This window comes from Sphaeramia orbicularis, chromosome 17 (assembly GCF_902148855.1).
Source record: "Sphaeramia orbicularis chromosome 17, fSphaOr1.1, whole genome shotgun sequence".
In the NCBI taxonomy this organism is placed as follows: Eukaryota; Metazoa; Chordata; class Actinopteri; order Kurtiformes; family Apogonidae; genus Sphaeramia; species Sphaeramia orbicularis.
In genome coordinates this window covers 2,254,318-2,277,750 of record NC_043973.1, presented here as the reverse complement: position 1 = coordinate 2,277,750, position 23,433 = coordinate 2,254,318, and the positions used below count along the sequence as shown (strand labels likewise).

The following is a 23,433-nucleotide window of genomic DNA, read 5'->3' as shown; positions in this document are numbered from 1 at the left end:
CTTTCATGTCATTGAACCCATACAGACCCAGAGCTACTTTTATGTCAGTTCCTAAATGAGGTTCTCCCTGTGTTTAACCTCTGTTAAGTGATTTATCACCATTAATGTAATATTATCTTCTTTATTTTGCATTTTTCAGTGTAAATCATGGATTTTCCGACATTTAATTTAGATGTAAATGAAAAAGTAAATCCTATGGATATTATATCAAAACATGACAATAAGGATATTCTATTCTATTCTATTCTATTCTATTCTATTCTATCTGTATTTGTGTTTTAACTTTATTAACCCATAAACACCCAGTGTGATATTTGTTCCCAAATGAATTTTTCTTTTTATTTAACCTTTCCTAAGTGATTTATCACCATTTATTAGAATGTTGTCCTCTGCATTTTGCTTTTTTTTTTGTTGTGAAAATCATGTATTTTCCTATGTTTAATTCACTGATCATGTACATTTTAATAAAAGCTCAGAGTAAATTCAAAGAATATTGTATCAAAACAAAAAAAAAAAAAGGAAAAGTGTGTTTTTCAGTCCAGTCTCTCATTAACTGAACATAACCCCAGTGTGTCCATCCACTGTCATTGATCCAACTCCATGGGTTTTACTGGTGAATCAATGTTGCAGAAGATGAATGTGTTTCCATGGCAACTACAGAGCCTCTGAACGTCCAAATAGGGTCATATCCCATGACCATGAAATGATGACAAGCTGTATTTGACACCAATTATTGACATGTATTAATAGGATTAGTGGATCAGCAGGTATTAAACAGTTGAGATTAAAGGTGGATGTTTGGGTCTTTATGGGTTAAATTCTATATTTTAATGAGGTTAAAAGCTCTGATACTTCCTTTTTTTAAAATTTTAATTAGGAAACTTAATCCACACATCATATTATATCTGTAAATTTCCCTCTGTCCTTTGGTGATCCAATGGAACGCACCAAGTCTTAAACTGAGACATTCTGTTACTGGAAAAAGTAGTTTTATAAGTCTTAACCTCCTCAGACCCAGCTCTGGGTTTTCTGTTCACATTTGTGGACAAGAGTTTCACAACTTTATACAACAAAAAAGAAAAGAAAACTGTCCACCACAAAGGACATTCCAGACAAATTTTAAAAACTGCATCTGAAAAAACTGTTGCATCATGATGTTTCCAATAAAGGGACTTATTTAATAAAAAATAAAAAAAAAAAAAAAGCTTATACTTTGCTGACATTTCCTGGATCTGAGGAGGTTAAAATAAATGACATGACCTTGTTCCTGTTCTGGGATATGATGCAAACCTTTGTTTTGTCTTGCTACAGGTTCAGTCTAACTCAATATGAGCTGAATGATCTTGTTTAGACGAACAGATCTACTAAAAAAACATGAGCAACGAGGTTCTCCAGCTTTGTTTTTCTGCCGTGAGAGCAGAAAAGCAGAATCTGGTTTAGCTGCAACACCAAAACCACAACCGTCCAAACACAGACACCCATTTTGTTCACAGATGAAAATAGAATCACCCATCCTCCAACGCTTCCTCTTTCTGACCTTCTGTCTTTTACCCAAAAAAAGGCATCAAACACGACAACAGAATCGACAAAGTCCACATGTAAGGAATAATAAATGGTTTAATAATGGAAAAAAGGCCTAATGCGTTTCCTATACAGGCTACATCTACTGAAGGCAAAGAGAAAAATACACAGACAAATCTACAAATTGTTTTTTTGTTTTTTGTACAAGCCGGCTGTTTTCCAAAAAGTAAAAACATTCGGGGGAAAATTGCATCGTCATAACTTAGGCGCCTTTAAAAAAAGGGGATAGAAAACAGGTTATTATCAAAACAGATTTGGAGCCCAAAATAAATCTAGCATGCATTAAAAAAAAACAATCATTGTGCATTTCAGATGAAATGTCCCACAGTCGTTGGAAAGGGGAAACAGTGGGTGGCGCTGTGGCTCAGACGGGTCCACTTCATAGCGTTTTGTGGTGCGTTACAGTGAGATCGGGGACCCGGACCGGGCCGGTCCAGGTCGGACTAAGGCGGTTCTGAGTGGTCCAGATAGAGGCAGCGTGTTCTGGTGTTCAGCTCGTGGCACACGGCGGTGATAGAAGAAGGACACGGATTACAATCACAGGTCTGGTTTGGAGGAAAGGGGGGGGGGGGGGGTAATTACAAATATACTCAAGTGGGCTTCAATCCTGCCCCCTCTGGAGGATATATAAGCTGTTATTAAAAACTAAAATTTCCACCCGACACAACATGATCTGTATCTGGATAAAGACAGTTTCCAACGGCAACCAACAGTACAATCAGATAAACGCCTTCTACGGTCGCCGAGGTTTTGCTTTGACATTTTGTGGTTTTGTGCTGACGTCTAACCCAGTGGTACAAAAGACTGAGGTTACATCTGCTTTTTAATATAGGTTTGGATGTTATAGTTGTCCTTATGGCAGGGGTCTCAAACATGCGGCCCAGGGGCCAAATGTGGCGCACCAAAGGTTCCAATCCGGCCCTGGGATGAATTTACGAAGTCAAAAATTCCACAGTCTTGAATTGAATTAAGCAAAAAAAAAAATTAGCTTGAATTAAGGAAAAAATGTTGAATTAAGCAAAAAAATCTTGAATTATGCAAAACAAAAAAAAATCTTAAATTTATCAAAAAATCTTGAATTCCGCAAAAAATCTTGAATTAACAACTTCAAATTTTTGTCTTTGTTTGAGTGCAGAAAACAACATTAAATTATGAAAATATTTACAAACATGCGGCCCAGGGGCCAAATGCGACCCACCAAAGGTTCCAATCCGGCCCGTGGGATGAATTTAGAAAGTCAAAAATTCCACAGACTTGAATTGAATTAAGCAAAAAACAATGTAGCTTGAATTAAGGAAAAAATGTTGAATTAAGCAAAAAAAATCTTTAATTAAGTTAAAAAAAAAAAACAATCTTGAATTAAGCAAAAAAAAAAGTCTTAAATTTAGCAAAAAATGTTGAATTCTGTAAAAAAAATCTTGAATTAACAACTTGAAATTTTTGTCTTTGTTTCAGTGCAGAAAACAACATTAAATTATGAAAATATTTACATTTACAAACTATCCTGTAACAATAAAATGTGAATAACCTGAACAAATATGAACCTAAAATGTCTAAGGAAAATTAAGCACAATTTTAACCATTTTCTTCCTGTTCCTCAGTGTTTAGTGTCTTTGTAGATCTGATCCATAATGCACATGGACTAATGAGAAGTTGAGGCAGAATATTGTTAAAATTGCACTGATTTTCCTTAAGAAATGTCAGTTTTTTCAGGTTATTCACATCTTTTTGGTTTGAATAGTTTATAAAAGTAAGTATTTTCATAATTTAATGTTTTTTTTTTCTTTACTCTAAAACAAAGACAAAAATTTGGAGTTGTCATTATTCATAGGTTATTATTTTATTGGTTCAGTCCACTTCAGATCAAATCAGGCTGAATGTGGAACCTGAAGGAAAATGAGTTTGAGAGCCCTGCCTATGGGATGGTTTTCCTACAGTAAACGGTGGATCTGAGGAGATCTCTAAAACCGGACTCTTCTGACAAAACCAGTCCTTTTATTTCCCAGTAGATGGTCTGCTGTTGTGGTGAACAGTTAGTTCGTTATTACTGTGGTTCTTGATGGATTAACGAACAGATCGAAGCAGCAGTAAACCAGGAACTCCATGTTCTGTTCAGTAAATACGACTCTTTTTGTCAAAGGAGTCTAGTAGCTTTGAGTAAAACAACACCACAGCTTCACTTCTACCTCAGAAGGAGCGTTTTTAACACTGTGATGAGTAGTTTTAACACCTTAGTCACACAAGGGGCAGCGCTGAACCTATTCTCAGTATCCACTTAAACTGGTACGAGTGTGGTCTCTGTAATATGTTCATTTACTCTGACAGTTGTAGCCCTTTATGAGGATGTCTGATCAGATGAATCAGCCCATTATTACAGTGTCAGGTTTACATCAGCTTTTGTGCAAAGGTCATTCCCAACTGCCTTTAGAAAAATGCCAACAGTAAAAATGGTAATAACCACTAATAAGAGATAAAAGTTGTGTGAAAATGACTGCTCCAGTTCCATAGACACTCCTCAGCAATACTTGAAAACAGGGAAGATTAACTGAAGTTTGGCTTATGAAAAGTGTCAAAACATCTACGTTACAAAACTGAGTGGATTCATTTGGAGACATTTCTTGCTCAACAAAAATAAAAAATTAAAGCTTATTAATTCTTGTAATCTATTCATTGTGAATGTGTTTCTCTGATTGAAAATGACATATTTTAATAAACATGGTTTGTCTTTGGACGTGTTGGCAGAAAATGATTCAAATCCTAAATTGTCCATAACAGTGAAAAATGGATTTTTCTGTCCATGTTTCAACTCCACTTCAACATGTCTGTAAAACATATTAAAACCAGTGCAGCTGCTGTTTTTTAAGAGACTGGACATAGTTTGTTGTTGCTTCTGACTGAATGCACTGAGTCTGGGCTGAGTTCATGATCCAACCCCAGACCGACACTCGTCTGTCGTGTCCTTGTTCGAACCTAACCCTGAAAGATCGATGTCGTGTTTCTACGGAAGTTAGAGTTAATACCCTTTCTGCAGATTGTGGCCAAACTCTTCAAACTATCTTCAAACCACACTCACATCTGATCCTAAAACTGATAAATTGTGGAAGTGGTTTGGTCAAACTAAAAACCCTATGAGTGCATGTAAGAACACACAGAAACAGTTTGGGTTTTAGTTTTCTGCCAGATCCAGGACCATTCTAGTTTTATCCAGATACAGACAACCTGTTGATCAGTTGAAACTACAGGAGGATTTTTAAAAAGGCCAGTGTAGAGTAGAATGACAGCTGCATACGTCAACAGTAGGTAATATAAAGAGTCTGGAATGTTCTTCCACTTTCCTTTACAGTCACATTCAAACACAGTTTGGCCTAAAGTCGCAGAAGCCTCATGTTAATTCAATGCTACATTCTGTGAGTACAAAAATCACACTGTCTAACAAAAAAAAAAAAACAGAGACAGGAACCAAACAGTGGTAGAGCAGAGCTGAGCTGCTATTGGTCTGTCTTTAGGCCTGATGTAATCCCCCTCCTCCGGTGCTCTTGTGTCGAGTCAGCGTACTTATGTAGTCCAGTGGTTACAGAAAAAAAACGACGGAAGTCCCCTTTAGAAAAACAGAGTGTTAACAGCTGTAACAGGAAGAGTTAAAGTCAAGGCCTCTTTAGTTCCAGACAATCATCCAAGTGATCACAGTTCAACCTGTGACGAACACAGAACAGCCATTTGTACTCGTGCTTCAAGGGTTTTTTGTGTCAGACAGAAGATATGATTGGTTGGAGTGGATCACATGGTCACTACAGGTCCTGCTACATTAGTGATCCAACAGGGGGGGCCCAGGGGTCAGGTGGGGTGGGAGGGTGGGGGGGTCAGGTCTTTACACTGAGGTCTCCGACTGCAGCCTCATGACAAACTTGTGGCTCTTTGGGTCGATGAACTCCTCCCCGAGTCGCAGGAAGGGGAGGGGCGTCACCGTAACGACCAGGGAGAAGTCCAGGCGCCGCAGGCTGAACACCAGACCCTGACGCAGAGACGAGGTGACGGGCTCCTCGCTCACCAGAGTCCACTGGCGCCCCCTGCCGTTCTGCTGCTGGTACTGCATGGTGGGGCCCGGGGTCAGGTACCGCTCCAGGAACGCCTGAGGACACAACAGAACCGGGATCAGAACACCGAGACCGGAACCGGAACAGACCGAGTGACGGGTCCAAGTCCACACTGGCACCGTCTAGTGCAGGGCTCTCAAACTCATTTTCTTTCGGGTTCCACATTCAGCCTGATTTGATCTCCAGTGGGCCGGACCAGTGAAATAATAACAGAATAATCTCTAAATAATGACAACTCCAAATTTTTGTCTGTGTTTTACTGCAAAAAACCTCATTAAATGATGAAAATACTTTTATACACTATACAAACAAAAAAGATGTGAATAACCTGAAAAAACTGACATTTCTTAAGAAAAACTAGAAGCACTTGGAGAGCGCAGACCTCCGCCAAGGCAGATCAGTTGGCCCCCGTGCCCCCCCACCCCCACCAAAATTTAGTCATTTGTTCCTTGCACCAGTATTAACATTTCCTGAAATTTTCATCCACATCCGTCCAGAACTTTTTGAGTTATCTTGCACACGGACAGACAAACCAACACCGACAAAAACATAACCTCCTTGGCGGAGGTAAAAAGAGCAATGTTAACAATATTCTGCCTCAACTTATCATTTGTACAAGTGCATTATGGATCAGATCTACAAAGACACTACACACTGAGGAACAGGCAGAAAATGGTTAAAACTGGACTTAATTTTCTTTAGACATTTCAGGTTATTCACATTTTATTTTTAAAGGATAGTTTGTACATGTAAATATTTCCATAATTTAATGGGATTTTTTGCACTAAAACAGACAAAAATTTGAAGTTTATCGGCATAGTGTAATATTTTTTTCACATCAAACAGAGAAGAAAATATGGAATCATTATTTTTGTAGGTTATTATGTTATTATTTTACTGTAGATCATATTGGTCTGTATGTGGAACCTGAACTTCAATGAGTTTGACAGCCTTGACAGTGGAATTCAAATTCATCTCATGGGCCGGATTGGAACCTTTGGTGGGCTGCATTTGGCCCCCGGGCCGCATGTTTGAGACCCCTGCTGTAGAGGGTGTGAAAAACCACCAAATATACCAACAAAGGGTGTAAGTGTGAAACACTGACTTCTGCTTTAGTCACCTGACGTTTACAGGCAGTGGAGTAAAGCCAAACCCCCCCACCCCCCAGCTCCTGTTGTAAACGGTGGGCTTGTGTGTGTTACCTTGGGCGTCATGTTGTGTGTGATGCAGAACTGCAGGTGTGTGAGGATGCTCTCCATGCTGTGAAAGGCCTGCTGTCGGGTGGTCCTCAGGTACTTCTGCATGGCCCGGGCCATGGGGGCAAAAATGGCTTGAGCCGCCTCCCGAGGGTCCATCACCTCCCTGGGATGTTTGGGCGACGAGGCGGCCTCTTCTTCGTGGAGACGTTTGATGTGTGTGAAGGCCTCCTCCACCGCCACCACCAACCTGGCAGTTAGGAAACACACATACCGTTAGACTGTGTGAGAACCTGAGCGTACACCCAACAGTCAACACAAACACCGCATCTGTGCTCGGTTACACTGGTTCAAACCATTTCACACTCAACTAGGGATGTAACGATTTCCTGTATAATGATAAAACCGCAGTAAAATTGCAGATGGTTAGTATTACCATATAAATTCTAATTATCATGATAACCGTGTTTGATTACCGCGCTTTTAGGGGAAAAAAAACCCATGTAAAGGAGGACTGAATGAGGCATGCATGGATATGCAAGCTGGAGCCTCAGCCTCAGCCGGGGTCGGAGCCGGAGCTGGGGCCGTAGTCAGCGTCAGAGTCTGAGGGGGGGACGTAAGGGGCTGGAGCCAGGGCTGTACAGGGCCGGAGCCAGGGCCAGGGCCGGGGATGGAGCCTCAGGCGGGGTCAGAGCTGGGGCCGTAGCCGGCATCGGAGCCCGAGGCGGGTCTGTACGGAACCGGATTCTCAGCTGGGGTCAGAGCCGGAGCTGGGGCCAGAGCTGGGGCCAGGCCGTAGCCCGAGCCAGGGCCGTATGGGGCCGGAGCTGGGGACGGGGCTGGAGCCTCAGCTGGTGAACTGTTGCTGTGCAGCGCTCGTGAACTCACGGGAACAATCACTGCGCGTGCCAGTACTCTGGAGGTGTGGCTTCAGAGGAATGTCTGAAGAAAGGGGTTTGGACTTTTGAATTGAGTATTTTCAAAATGTAGCAGCTCGAACCGTTTTTCTAAGACCTCAGACCCCATCTTTAAGGTTAAAGTGTATATTGTGTGTGAAATATGACCATAATACACAGTATGTTGTGTAAACTAAGCAAGCAGTCCTGCTGAGCAGGAATATAACAATTCAGAGAAGGATATCACATATATATGTACATATAGAACCCCCCCCATTCCTTTTTTTCTGGATCTACCACTTATTATTTTGATTACATCGAAATTAATTGGAATACATCCACCTCTCTTTCATTCAGTAAGTGCTTTAATTAATCATTTGGCGTCCACCCTGTCCACTGAAAAAACACTCCACTCTGCACCCTGGCAGCCTGCAATGACTTTTAAAGTCCACCAGATGTCCCCATGAAGCCACATCAACACTGTGTCAACACGGTATGACACAATTAGGGGAACATGCCACACACCCCATGAGGCGTCATTTACCCATCACTACTGTAAACCTGAAGCTACAGAAACCAAACAGAAGCTTCATTTGGACAGTGTGTGTAACAGTAACAGTCCAACCAATCAGCAGGAGGCGCCAGACCCCATGTGTTTCTCCCACAGCTGTTCACCAGTGGCCCATGTGGACAGGGATGAATATGAAAAGTGTTTACTTGGACTTGAATTGGACAAAGATACGACTGGGATTTCATTTGTTTTAAGTGTATAAACATTAGCTTATGAAGAAAAGGCACGAGTAAACGTCATGTTTCAAAAGCATCTCCTCTACCTATCCCTGTTTTGTTTCTCACTTTGTCATGACATATTTGGGAGTAATAAAACTACATTTACACTGCAGGCCTTAATGCCCATTTCCAATTTATTGCTCAATTCTGATTTTTTTGTGTGCTCGTTCATATTACACATTAAATGCATCGTCTTGACTATGAACTGAATGTGACCCTGAAGTGACCCACATGAAAACACTGTGGTGCTACAGGTCAGCCCGTGGATAGTGCAACATTTACGTGTATGGAAATTGTAAATGCATTAAACTAGTCAGAAACTCAAAATAACATACCCCCAGGTCTCTATGTTTGCTGTGTCAATGACGGGAGGAACTGGAAAGGATGGATAAATGTGACCTGGCTGTTCAGACTGCAGTCGCATTTTTTAAAAATCCGGTATGTATCCGATTCAGTACCATATTTGAAAGTGGCCAAAATCATACTGTCATGAAAGCATCTGACCTGAGTCACATAGGGGACAAAAATCAGATTTGGGCCACATTTACCTGCAGTCTGAACATGGCGTAAGAGGCCTTTTAGGTTTAGTCACGTCAGACATTTATGATCACAAATGTTCCAGCTGCGGCAACCTGGATGTCCAAACACTACTGACTTGGTGATTGGCAGATAGGTGATGGGCAGAGCATCAGACCAAAACGGAAACTGACAACATATACATTATTTAGGGGCTGACACTGAGCTTTTCAAATGCAAATACTGTGGCTATGACTACTACTGTCAGTGATATCAGTATTTGAAATGAACAGGATTCCTTAATGTCTGGTGACAGTCAGGGCCATTTTAGGATTACTGAGAACAGGGGTCGGCAACCTGTGTCTCTTCCTCCTCCTTGTAGTGGCTCCTCCCTTTACTGCAGTCAAACTAGCCGCTAACGTTTTTCTTGTGCGCTACTCATTCGACAATTACGGTAGATGAGCAGCATGGAGCGAATGTGCCTTCAATTACAAAAGTAAGGTCTCATTTATGCTCTACGTTAAAGACGAAGAAGCAGACGGACGGAGGGTTCTGTCCGTCCTTTGTATATTGCTAAAGTAATTCTGTCCATTTTCTGGGAGTTTGCAGATGTGAATCCAGACAGAGAATATGGAGCAGTACAACTAGTAACTGCAGAGGCAGTGTTGAGTTTGGAGGAGAATCATTTCCATAAATAGCAATACTTTTCACACAGCGACTGTATGAGTATGAGTACTGTGTACTTTTGGGGTAATCCTACAACAGATTCCCTTCCAAGCTACAAAAGTGTGTTTTTTCATCTGAAATCGGCTTTAAGACTAAATTCAATGATGAATAAAATTAATTTTGCCAATAAGTACCTTGTGAATTTGGTATATTTGGTATTAGTACTTCATATACTATTAGCACAAATACTATGAATTACATTTACTCTGTACTTTTGGAGTAATCATACTCAAAAATCCCCTCCAAGCTTCAAAAGTGTTTGTTTTTTCGTCTGAAATCGGCTTTAAGACTAAATTCAATGATGAATAAAATTAATTTTTTCAATAAGTGCCTCGTGAATTTGGTATTTTTGGTATCAGTACTTCATATACTATTAGCACAAATACTGTGAACTACTTTTACTGTGTACTTTTGGAGTAATCATACTCCAGAATCCATTCTACACTGCACTTCTGTTTGTTGTATTCAGTGGTTGTAACAGATAAAATGTAAAAGAAGATTAAAACCTTTAAAAGTTTATAAGCTGTTATTTTTTGTGGCTCCAGACTATTTTTTTTTGGTGGAAGAGGGGGCAAAATGGCTCTTTTGATAATAAAGGTTGCAGACCCCTGACTTACAACATACTTCTTCCATACAGCACCTTTAACAAAAGCAGGCTGTGTTTGTTTCTGACCTGGCCTTGCGTTTGCGGACCCGGCGGTCCATCTCAGCCTCCTCGTAGTAGTACTCGTTGTGGGAGTTGTCTCTCCTCCGGGCGGCAGCTGCGATCATGGCCCGAGACTGGCCTGTGGAGTTATTGGTGGTATTTTCTACAAGACAACACATGCACAAGGAAGAATCAACACGTCTGTAGTTGAGATCTGACACTAGTAAAGGGTTGAATGTGCGCTAAATGTGAACTCCAGAACAAGATGAGGTCATCTGTTATGTGTAATAAAAATAATAAGATGGTGGTTTAAGCCTGTGTGGCAGTGATGTAATGACAGAATGAACAACAGGGATATTAGTGGACTCATGGATTAGAGGAGTGGCGTCAGAGGTGTGATGAGGCTGTGTTTACCATCCAGGGAGTAAACCTTGAAGCCGGTCATCTTCTTGGACAGGATGGACTTGGGCAGATTGAGCAGAGCAGGGTTATAGACGGAGAAGTCACTGTAATAATGGTCCAACACCCAGACAGCTGCCCTCTGGATACTGAAACACACAGTCAGTCAGTGTAAGTACAGACCCCAGATCAGCCGCGAACAGCACAAAGACTTCACACACCGATAAATAACTGTATTTATCATTAAAATGAAAAGCTTGGTACAGTTTCCCTGGTATTTTATTCTATCCAGGAGAACTGAAACTAACCTTAACACTGGCTTTTATTTTATTACAGAATAGACTTTATGATGCTGAATGATGCAGCTGGTTGATACTGTTTTAAATCCACAATACATCAGTGATGTGTTTAAAGAAAATGAACAAACTCTATCAATTTTGACTTGAACACACCAAATCTTTGTTCTGTCAGGTGCTAATAATATAATCAAAGAACTATGCAATAAGACTTTTTTTTAGTCAAATACAAACAAAAAATCATTTCGGTGTCTTAGTCTCTGGAAATATAAGAAAAAACCTGAAAAAACATCATTTCTTTCATCAGCTTCAAATCAGCCTCATTGGCCCAGCGGCGCAGTTTTAGTATCTCATGTCTCCAAACACATGGAAATGTTGTTTACCAGATATGTGATCTGATATGTGATCTGATATGAGCACATTTGTTGATCCTCCTTTGTGTCACCAGCTTTTGCTCTACAGTAAATCACTTCACTTCCATTACTTGGTTTAAAGCAAACATAATATTATGTTCATCACATTGTCATGTTGCTTATTACTGATGCAAAACTACTTGAATTTCATACTGTGACACCGTTGCCATCAGTCTGATGTACGACACAACCCGTCATAATAGTCAGTTCAGCCAGTCTGAATAAATCACAGTGGTTTATGTGTCTACAACACTGGCAAAACCAAAACCAACTCAACTAGTGAAAAAATAGGCAGAGCTTATTAATATCGCCATCCAGTCACACAACACTTTGCCCCTCCTGCTCACTGATACCCCACCCACCCAGGGATTACTTTTGAGTCTTAACTTTCAATCTTTTTAAAAACTTTTCAAAAATGTATATATATATATATGTTTTTTAAAAAGGCAAAAATTAAGAAAAACTAACATGTAAAACAACGTGTCAGTGAAATTTGAAAAGAATCAAGTGAATAGTGTCTGAGAAATGGGTTGGACAAAAATCTTGGACAGACGGACAGAATTCCTGGTGTACCTACATGTATGTATATGTATATGTATATGTATATGTGTGTGTATATATCAGCTAAAATGTGCTTAGAGGTCTTATTGCTGTCTTTGTGCATAAGAAATCAATATAAGTGAATCCAGAAAGGAACTTTGTGTTGGTAAATGCTAGTTCTGCAAATTTACAGGATTTCAGTTCTGTTCAACATGTTGATGCTCATATGAACTATGTTTTCAGCTCAAAATGTCCAATTTCATCACAATTAATGCTATATTTTCATGTCACAAATGGCCAAGTTCTATTTGAACTGAATTTACCTGAAAAACAAATATTCTATTCTTTTAGATTCCCCAATTTTTCTTACAAGATTCTATCCTACATATCATGTTTTATTTGTACAGGTTCAATCTGGAGTATGGTGCTGATCCATCCTGCTTATGTTACACCAATACATACATGAAGAATGTCACACGTCACTTTTTAAATCAACAGTTTTCTAATAATCAGCATTTTTATAAAGAAATAGCAATTCTATATTGTTCTTTCCTCTTCAGTCTGATGATAAACTATACAATAAATAATTCTGATACTAGTTTTTGCACAGGGATCATTAGTGTAAACGCTGACATGGCTGCAGAGCATCAGTATGATGGGATCCACAACAACCATGTCACATCCGTCCACTGACACATTTAGTGTTTTTGTGTCAGCTGGGATTGTTTTAGATCCACAATACGAACACTTATGAATAAGAGGATAATTAGCAATAGTAAGTCTATAAGTTTATTACTAATAAAGTAATGGTACTGACCAGAGCATCATGGGTAATGTCACGTCCGTCCACTGTCACGTCCATCCACCAGTTATTTATGCTCTTTCTATTTTAAGAATTCTATTGTAATTTATTTTCTTCTATTCTGTGTTATTATTTTATATTCTATGCTATATTCTGTTCTATACTGAATTTATTAATTTCAATGTCCCCCCCGCCAGGTGTTTGGGTTATTAGACCATATTAACCCTAACCCTATCATACCATATTCCAAATCCAATATTTCTGAAAGTATAACTTCCACTGTCAAATAATACCAGTAGTCTGCGCACAAATGTGTTAGTATTATTTCAACACAGTTCTATGCATTTCTCACAACTTTTTTTTTGACAAAAATGGACACTCATTTGACCCCCTAAGTAAATTTTAGCTGATATGTATATGTATGGATATGTATATGTATATGTATGGATATGTATATATGTGTATATCTAAGTGTGTATATGTGTATGTATATGTATATGGATATGTGTGTGTATATATATATATATATGTGTGTATATGTGTATGTATATGTGTGTGTATATGTACTGTATATGTGTATATGTATATGTACATGTAGCTATGTGTATGTGTGTGTATATGTGTGTGTGTGTGGTGTATATGTATATGTATGTGTATATGTGTATGTGTGTGTATATGTGTATGTGTGTGTATATGTATATGTGTGTGTATATGTATATATGTGTGTATATGTGTATGTATATGTATACGTGTGTGTATATGTACTGTATATGTGTATATGTATATGTACATGTAGCTATGTGTATGTGTGTGTATATGTGTATGTGTGTATGTGTGTGTGTGTATATGTGTATGTGTGTATATATGTGTATCTGTATGTATATGTGTATGTTATACCCCTGCTGTGCCCCCCCAGAGGGACGCTGTGGTTCTATAAACACTGTCCTTAGGTCCTGTCAGGTCCACTCACCTGAGGTGGCCCACGTTGTAGAACCTGCTGGCTCCGTCAGTGCTGCGGACCACCTTGAGGCAGAAGGCGGGCTGCAGGTGTCGGACCTCCAACAGAACCAGAGCCAAGTACTGGATGAAGAGCAGGGCATCCACCAGCGAGGCGGCGTACTCCACAATACCCCTGTAGTCCCGCTCCCTGGGCTCCAGCACCCGCACGCCATAGAACAACCAGTATGACGCCACAAACAGAAACACCAGCACCATCAGCAGGCAGCGGAAGACAAAGAAGCGAGGGAGGGTGGCGCGAGGGGGCCGGAGGAACAGAGCCCAGGACGAGATGAGGAGGACCAGCAGCTTGAAGGCCAGAGACACGTAGAGACCTTCACAGGGGGTTCCACAGGGCTCTAGGGCGTCGCGCCACAGCACCTGAGGGAGGATGAGGAAGGCTAAAGGCGTGACCAGAGCGAAGAAGCTCAGACAGCCGCCCAGAGCGGGGCCCAGGAAGCGCTTGCACTCCAGAGGAGTCGACTCCTCCAAGTCTTTGGTAACGCGGGTCAGGTCCTCATTAGAGATGCTGTGTTCGGAGGTCCCAGTCACCACGGTGGTGGTCTCGCCCCAGTTATCATCCTGTGAAACCAACACACAGACGTTAGCTTGATGGATGAAATTATTTTGACCCTTTCATACGGTCAGTAATACACTAAAGATCTTTCCCAAACTCAGGGTCAGGATCCAAAATGGAGATGTAATTGGATTATCAACTGTAAGAGTAGATAATAGTAGAAGAAAAGAGTCATCCGGAAAAGTTTAGAAATGCTGAATGTAAAATATAGTGGAGTGGCCTCAGTCATAAAACATGTAACAAACCAAAAACTATGTATTTTTGTCTTATTACATTATGTCAAATTATGTAAAAAAAAAAAACAACAAAAAACAAAAAACTACAAAACAAAAATCACAATAGATATAAAGAGATGAAAACAAATGCAAAAAATATATGAAAGACATACATGACATTTGTCTATTTGTATAATTGTCAATAAATGACAAATACCTCCTAAAAATTTTTGGTGCTGCAGCAAAAAACACAATCACTCAAAAATGGCTTCAACTTGAGCCACCAGTGCTAGAGGACTGGATGAAAATAGTAGATGAAATTCACAAAATGGAGAGATTAACATTTATGCTGAGGCTGCAAGCTGATCTTTACATGAGAAGGTGGAATAAATGGATTAGTTTCTTTAAAGACAATTCATGTGTGGTTTGTCACACAGTCCTACGTGTTGTGAGTACCGCTGCTCAAATTAGATGATATAACTAGATTGCTGCTGCATAACTGTAGCCATTATCTTTACTTTTGAATTATAACTAATATCTATTGCCGAATGTTTGTTTTGTTTATGTTTTGTATAACTAATGTTGAAATAACGAATAAAAATTAAGTGTCAAAAAGAAAGACATACATGACAAGAGAAAAGTCATTTGAAGTGTTTTGTGTCCATTCATTGGTCACATTTCTTTATAGACACTGTTGACGTTGTCTTTTTAACAGTGACGGATCTTCTGACAATCCAGAAAATCACATTTAAGTCAGTGCTGTTCTGATAATGGAAGAGTTTCAGTGGAAGACAGAACCACTGAACTAAAATGTTCTATCCAAAACTCCTGGAGGTCTGAATGAAAGGCCTGTTAATGTGTGTGTGTGTAGAGGCTGAGTACATTTTAAGGACTCATGAGAACGGCCTGACCTCTGGTCTATCCATAAGTGAAAGTGGATCATGAAGCTACAGCAGGATGAAGCAGTGTTTCTTTAGTGTGTCCTTGATGTGATCCAGGACTAACACCACCGTCACTAATGGTGTCTGACTGGTAAAGGTTAAATCCAAGTGAAAAAAAGCCTCCTTACTATTTAAAGACGGCTCTTCTCTCCAGTCTCCTTAATGAAAACATGCCTTATCCATAAGAATACTGCAGCGAACATTTACAGAAATGCCAACACCTGCTCAGTCCCACTGCCCGAGGCTGAGTTCAAGAGTCTGATGGGCCCTAGAAGGACACTTAGCAATGATAGTTCACTTTGACATTAGAACTATATTTAGAAGGTTGATGTGAATTGATGTGTTACCTAATAAGCAACAGAACAACTCAACAGTGAGGTCATGAAGTAGTGAATACCAAGATTATAATAGTTTTGGATTTTTCATTATAGTTTAGTTTTATTTAGTTTTGACCTTTTTTCCCTATTTCAGGTAGTTTTAATTGGTTTTAGAGCAGGTTTGCTAGTTTTGATTAGTTTTCATTTTTTTGTAAATGCTTAGTTTTAGTTTGGTTTTAGTTTCTTTATATCTTTTCTCTTCTTCTCCATCATATTCAAATAAATCCTGTACAGGACTCTGCTGCTTTCTCCCAACTGTAGTCTCCATGTTTCCAGGTAGAGTGGGGACGAGAAACCGACTATAAACATCAAGTGACAAGACGTGGTGGACTGTGAAGTACCCTATGGTGGGGCAGGCTAAAATTGCTAGAGGGAAATAAATCGCTTTCGTATCAAACTGACATTGACAAAGACGAAAACAAAGGGAATTTTATCCCCAATTTTTATACGTTCTAGTTAGTTTTGTAAACACACAATACAGTTTCAGTTAGTTATCGTTTTTTTCTTTTCTTTTTTTTTTTTCTTTTAAAAATGTTTTTATCAACAGTTCTACACATCTAGTTTTCGTCATTTTGTTAGTTTTCGTTAATGATAATAACCTTGGTGAGTCCATACCTGAATACTTCAAGTTGTATGAAGACATATTACCAACAACTAAAAATATATGTAAATGGTGGAGTTGTGTGCACTGGGATGGACTTTCTTATTCCATTTCTATTTATTTTAAACAGGTCCAGTGCCAGTGCAGCTACCCATTACCTGAAAACTTGATAAGATAACATAGCCTCAGTGTTTCCAGGAAAGGTCGCCTTAAAAGGACAAAGCTGTGGGAAGCAGTGGAACTGACCCTGTCGTCTCCTCGAGTCGACTCTGCGTCCAGCAGAGGTTCTCCAGGAGTTTGGATGGTCACCGATTTGTCTCCACGACTGCTGCTGTCCCGGCTTTTAGAGCGGTGACGGTCCCTCCGATCCCTACGAGACAAACGTGTAACGCGTATGTTGAGTGGACGTGAACATGCATGTTATTAGTAGAACTGACTTCATCATCAATCAGTGCTGATTTACACATATGTGGGATTACTTTCACTACCTGTGCAAAAGGGTGTTAAGGTTATTGGTGAAGAAATTAAATGAATAATCGACTAAAACTGATTAAAAAAAATATTTGATTACAATTTTCCTGAACCAAAGCTTTGTTTCCTTAATTTCTCTGCTGTTAAACATTGGTTCCAATGTTGTGTTTCAACTTCACATTTTTGTCTTTGTTTTAGTGCCAAAAATAACATTTAATTATGAAAATATTTACATTTATAAACTATCCTGTAACAATAAAATGTGAATAACCTGAACAAATATGAACAATCTGAAATGTCTAAAGAAAATTAAGCACAATTTTAACAATTTTATGCCTGTTCCTCAGTGTTTAGTGTCTTTGTAGATCTGATCCATAATGCACATGTAGAAATGATAAGTTGAGGCAGAATATTGTTAAAATTGCACTTATTTTTCTTAAGAAATTTCAGTTTTTTCAGGTTAATCACATCTTTTTTTATTTTAATAGTTTATAAAAGTAAGCACTTTCATATTTTAATGGGTTTTTTTTTTGCACTAAAACAAGGACAAAAATTTGGAGTTGTCATTATTTATAGGTTATTCTGTTATTATTTTACTGGTCCGGCCCACTGCAGATCAAATTGGGCTGAACGTGGCCCCTGAGAGAAAATGAGTTTTCAGACCCCTGATTTAGAGGATCCTAAGGCCTATGCACGAGTTCTGTTTGCAGATTTTAGTTCAGCCTTTAATACTGTGCAACCTCAGTTGCTTTGTCAAAAAGCTAATTAACATGGGTGTCAATGCTTTTACTATCAAATGGTTTTATTCCTTTTTAACGAACAGGTCTCAACAAGTGAAGGTAAATAGTTTCTTGTCTGATGTGAAATATTGTAGCACAGGTATGCCCCAGGGTTACCTCAGCTCTCCTGTACTTTTGTACACAAAGGACTGTTGAAGCACGCAGACGAACAATCACGTCATCAAATTTTCTGATGATACTGTTATTCTAAGCCAGTTGCACACTGATGACTGCCCTTCCAAGTACCATGTAAAATTGTAGACGATTAGTATTACAGTTAAAATTCTAATTATCATAAGATCTGTGTTTGATTACTGCACTTTCAGGGGAAAAAACCCTGTGTAAAGATCTGCTTTTATGTCAAATATTTGAGTATAGTTTTAATTTATTACAAATTTGATTTTATATACCTAATATTTGGAACCAATACTCACTTTTAAAGTCTTTGAAAAGGTTCATGAAGCATCTGTGTGTTATTTATGCAATAAAGTATATACATTTTTCAAATCGGATTTTATTTTTTTTTGTGCTTTTTGTCCTTTTATGTTTTTATAGTAGATTAAAGTGAAAAAAATAATAGGCAGATGATATAGATGAAATTGTGCAGAAAAAAAAGATACCAAACATGGGTATAGTAAACATTCCTTTACATAGTATATAAAGGCAAAATCAAAAGTACTTAAAAATGGCCCAAATAGGCTCAGACCACTAAGGGTTAATATTTGAATGTTTCTGCAACAGAAGGTACATTGTGTCAATTATTTTATTTTATTTTATTTTTTAATACAACTTGGTTAAATTATTTCTGTATGTGTACAAGTACTTTTTGAACATTTTGGGCCCAATTTCAATAATACCACGATAATAATGATAACCGTGATAATTTTGGTCACAATAACCGTGATATGAAATTTTCATATGGTTACATCCCTAATCTTATCTAAGGAACCAACCAAAAATCTAACATAAGTGATGCTGATCAGGGACAATAATCAGGGCGGTGCATCTGAATACATCTCTGAGTTTTACGTGCATCATTTTCTACTTGAGAGGAAATGAGTGAAACCGAAAAACATAAGTCCTGCTGCGATACTTTCTAAAAATAAGAGGGTCTAAATTCTGACACGGTGTCACCTGTGACCCACCTGTGTTTGCGTGAACTTCGGGAGTGAGAAGACTTGTATGAGTAGCCCGAGTACTGAGACTCGTTGTCCATGTCTCGGGTCGGCGGTGAGCGGGCCTTGCGAGCCCCGCCTCCTCCTCCTCCCCCCGTTCCGCGCTGCTCGCCGACTCCTCCCAGCTGGCTTTTGCGCTCGGAGATGGACTTGGTGGAGAGAGCGAGGGGCAGCTTGAGCAGGTCAACTTTACTCCTGAGGGAATCTATCTTGGAGGCGGGCGAGGAGGGAGCAGGAGAAGGGAGGTGGGACAATGGAGAGGAGAGGAGGAAGAGGAGGAGGAGGAAGAGGGATGGGAGAGGATGGTGGGTGGGAGTCACGACCGGGAGCGAATCAGGAGGCTGGAATCTGAAAGACAGAAACAGAAGCACTTAGAAACTATTTACAACTTGTTCTTCATTGGGTATTTGCTCTGGAAGTCAATTATTGTAGTGAATTCTATTTTTCGAGGATTATTCCCCTATTAGTATTTTTTAAAACTTTAATTTGTAAGCATACTCATTTTGTGTTTTACTTCACTAGTTTCAATGAGAGAGAGATAGAGAGATAGATAGAGAGATAGAGAGATAGAGAGATAGAGAGATAGAGAGATAGAGAGATAGATAGATAGATAGATAGATAGATAGATAGATAGATAGATAGATAGATAGATAGATAGATAGATAGATAGATAGATAGATAGATAGATAGATAGATACTTTATTGATCCCGAGGGAAATTCAAGTATTCAGCAGCTTTACATACAGCACAAGAAGACAAAGAAAAAACAAACAAAAAAACAAAACAGCAGAACACAACACAACAGTGGGTTAGTATCCAGGTTGACATTAAGGTTAGTATATATATACTCTAAAAGACACTTGTTAAAGAACTACTCCAAAAGGGTTTCCTGTACAGTACTGTAAATAAAGACTTCTGATCGTATTTACACATTTCAGGGCATTGATATAAAGTGAAACAGTGATTTAAGTGTAATGGTTATTTAAGTGATCTACGGTGGTTTGAGAAATAGGTGTAGTCCAACTACATAAGGTGCTTGGATATTTTAAAGTCTCATTGGATCAGTCCTAATGTGGTCATGACTGAGACCGAGACACCCCCCCGACCACTCAGTGATGAGTTGTACAGTCTGATGGCCAGGGGGATGAAAGAGTTCCTGAGCCTGGGTGGTCACCCTTTATGCTGGGTGGTCAAGACCAAATGCCACAGAAGACACATAAGCCTTAAACGCAGAGAGAAATGAATACCAATTCCAATACCAATTACCAATGAATACCAATCATGTATCGATCAATCAATCAATCGAGCCACCAGTTCAACATCAGGTCCAAGAGAGGCACCAAGAATGTAAAGGTTCTGTTCATAAAAGTCTGCATCCACCCTGAGCAGGTACATTTCACATCTATCTGAGCTAACGGGCAGTGGCTTTGGTTCATAAGACAGTCATGGTTACACAGCAAACGGTGAATGTTTGGAGTTCATGTCAACCCAATGCTCTGGACATGAACTTGCACGTTTGTTTACTGAAGCTCCATCCATTTTTTATTTTTTTTTTTTACTTTTTGCATCTCTGCTGATGAGCATGTGGGAGATTTTCATTTATGACTGTGTATATAATGTACATAAAGTGTCTTTACAATTTAACAAATTTATTACAAAAGCAAATGAATAGACAAATCTGTGGAAATTATTATTAAATGAAAAGTAGATATTGTCCTCAAAGATACGTATACATAAAAATTCTTTGTATAATGTGACAGAAAGGCAGGTAGAAAGTTAAAAGACGCCATTGCAAACTGTATTAAAAGAACACATTTTTGTTACAAAGGTGCTGCAAAGTTGGTACATGTTTTCTAATGACATTTCCTATGCATTTGTTTACACCAAAGGCATTTTGTTTTACTTTTACACATGTAATATTAATCTAACAAACAACATAATGTATTTAAATTCAGTAAAAAAATAGCCCTAAATGCATTAAATGGAATTTGAAGATTTGCTTGAAAAGAAAAAAAAAAAGAAAAGTAGATATTGAGGGTTTTTTTGCATCATTTAATCCACCTCTATATGGGACCATTAGTTGCACATATGAACCACATCCAGACGGTCCTGGATTTATTTCCATGTTGTCTGTATCGTAGCCTCATCAATGCATGGCTATGGCATCAGTGACCTTTGGCTTCAGGTCGCTGATGTCCCGTATCTTTGTTCCATATGGCATATCTTTAACATAACCCCACAGATAGAAATCCAGGGCAGTGATATCTGGTGAACGAGGTGTCCAGGGAATTGGACCATCTCTTCCAATCCACCGGTCTGGAATGTTTGATTTAGAACCCACCAACATGCAGAACCCAATGTGGGGGAGCACCATCTACTGGAAAATAATGGTTGGTTGAAGGTCATCCAGTTGTGGTGGTGACACACATTCAGGTAAAAGGTCAAAGGTTAATATTTACACTAACTGATCACTCATTGAAGAAAAATGGACCAATGATTTGATTTCACATGATCCCACAATGTGTTTAAAAACAAATTCACAGAACAAGTCTGATTAACAGATCTCATCAATTGCTTGTGTTTTTAAAATGTAAAGACAGTTTGTGGACACCCTGTACATTTACAATAAAAATTTAAATCTTGGTTGAAATGCCTTAAACTGACAAAAAAAAAAAAAAAAAAAAAAATTGAATGAAAGGTACAGGGTAAATACAGATAAACTTCACTGACCCTGTCGGAGGAAACTCACTTTTCCATCAGTTCAAGAAACCAAAGAAAACCAAACAAATACCAAAGTGAACAAGAAAAGTTATCAATGATACAAAGTGAGATTTAACATTGAAATGGAGTGATTATAAATAGTAAATTCTGATAAAGAAACTGTTTTGTTTTGGCACTGATAGGCTATTACTAATTAAATTAATTTATTTGATCAGATATTATTATTAATTGCCCGATGTCTTTGGATGTTTTGATACAATGACATGTTCATAGAATATAACCCCAGTAGAGCTCTGAGGTCCACTGGTTCAGGTACCATAGTCCAGTCCAGAGTTCAGACTAAACCTGATGAAGCAGCTTTTAGCCGTTCTGCTGCACACAACTGGAACAAGCTCCCAGCTGACCTGAAACCAGCCCGAATGTGAACACTTTTAAATCCAGCTTAAAAACCTTCCTCTTTTCCTGTACTTATGAGTAAACTCTTTTTAATCGTGTCTTTTAAATGCACTTTTTTTTTAATGTTAATGTCTTACTTTATTCTATTTTAATTCAATGTTAATTTTAAAGTATATTTTAATATAAATGTCTTTCTTTTATTCTGTGAATGCATTTTAAAATCACATTTTATCTCTGATGATTTTAATGTCTTTTTTCCCTCTTTGATTTTAATGTAATTTCAATGTCTTGCTTTTTTTTCTTCTGTGATTTTTTTCTGCCTTTGTAAAGCACTTTGAGTTACCCTGTGTATGAACAGTACTATACAAATAAACTTGCCATGCCTTACAATTTCAAAGGAGAAAAAAAAAACATGGACACTGACAACTGCTGAAATGTTAATATGTATTCTATCAGTCATGGTCAATAACTAGACTATCCTTTATCCCTGGTTTTAAATGAGACACACAAAAATTATGTAGATAAAATGTTAAAATATTAGTACAATACATGCACTTCAGACAAAAGGCAGGTGCATGAAAAAAGCATCAAGAAGAAAAAATAAGACCTGAACAAAGTTCTCCCAGAGGAGCCAGTTTATAATGTAGTGCAGTTCAGAGCATCAGCTGGTGTTCAGATGTGTCTCATCTCAGTATCAGATGAGGAGGGATTTATTTAAAGACCAGTCAAGAAAGACCACAGCTGGAGGGATGTCACTACATTTCTGGTGCATTTTCTGATTTTTGTTAGCCTCAGAACTGTTGTTTGTAAAAAAAAAAAAAAAAAAAAAAAAAAAATTCTCCAAAAACTGTATCAGTGTGAAACATTTGGAAAACATGGCTGCAATAATCCCTTGGTTGTTGTTGTGCATCTGGTCTGGTCTAAGTCTTGACTCGATCTCCTTTTGCATTGGTCACAACAACTCAACTACACACACATGGGATGGACATAAATGTCTGAGTCTGATAGGACACATTCAGCTGTGACCCTCCCAGTCAATAATGATGCACAAATCTGAAGAATAACAATACGATATATGACAGAAATCAGTGGAAAGGCAACATTTTGACATAGTAATGGGGCACATTTCAGAGGAAACGTATGCACTAGATCACCATCAGTAGCAGGTATCAGGTAGTTCAGGACTAGGGGTGTGTATTGGCAAGAATCTGGTGATACAATATAAATCACAATACGATATATCGCGATATATCATGATACTGTTAGCAAGGCGGTATTTTTTGGTTTTTT

General features: G+C 38.7%; 1 protein-coding gene across 1 annotated transcript; it reads right to left on the bottom strand.

The window, feature by feature from the left end:
• Positions 1–3,712: 3,712 nt before the first annotated feature.
• LOC115436815 (vang-like protein 2) lies at positions 3,713–19,371 on the bottom strand. The gene is made up of 7 exons (XM_030159758.1): positions 18,997–19,371; positions 16,848–16,971; positions 13,865–14,472; positions 10,859–10,992; positions 10,472–10,607; positions 6,878–7,121; positions 3,713–5,710 (listed from the first exon to the last, which is right to left on the bottom strand). The coding sequence occupies exons 1-7, from the start codon at positions 19,065–19,067 to the stop codon at positions 5,450–5,452; spliced, it is 1,578 nt and encodes a 525-aa protein (XP_030015618.1). The 5' UTR covers positions 19,068–19,371; the 3' UTR covers positions 3,713–5,449.
• Between the last annotated feature and the right edge of the window lie 4,062 nt (positions 19,372–23,433).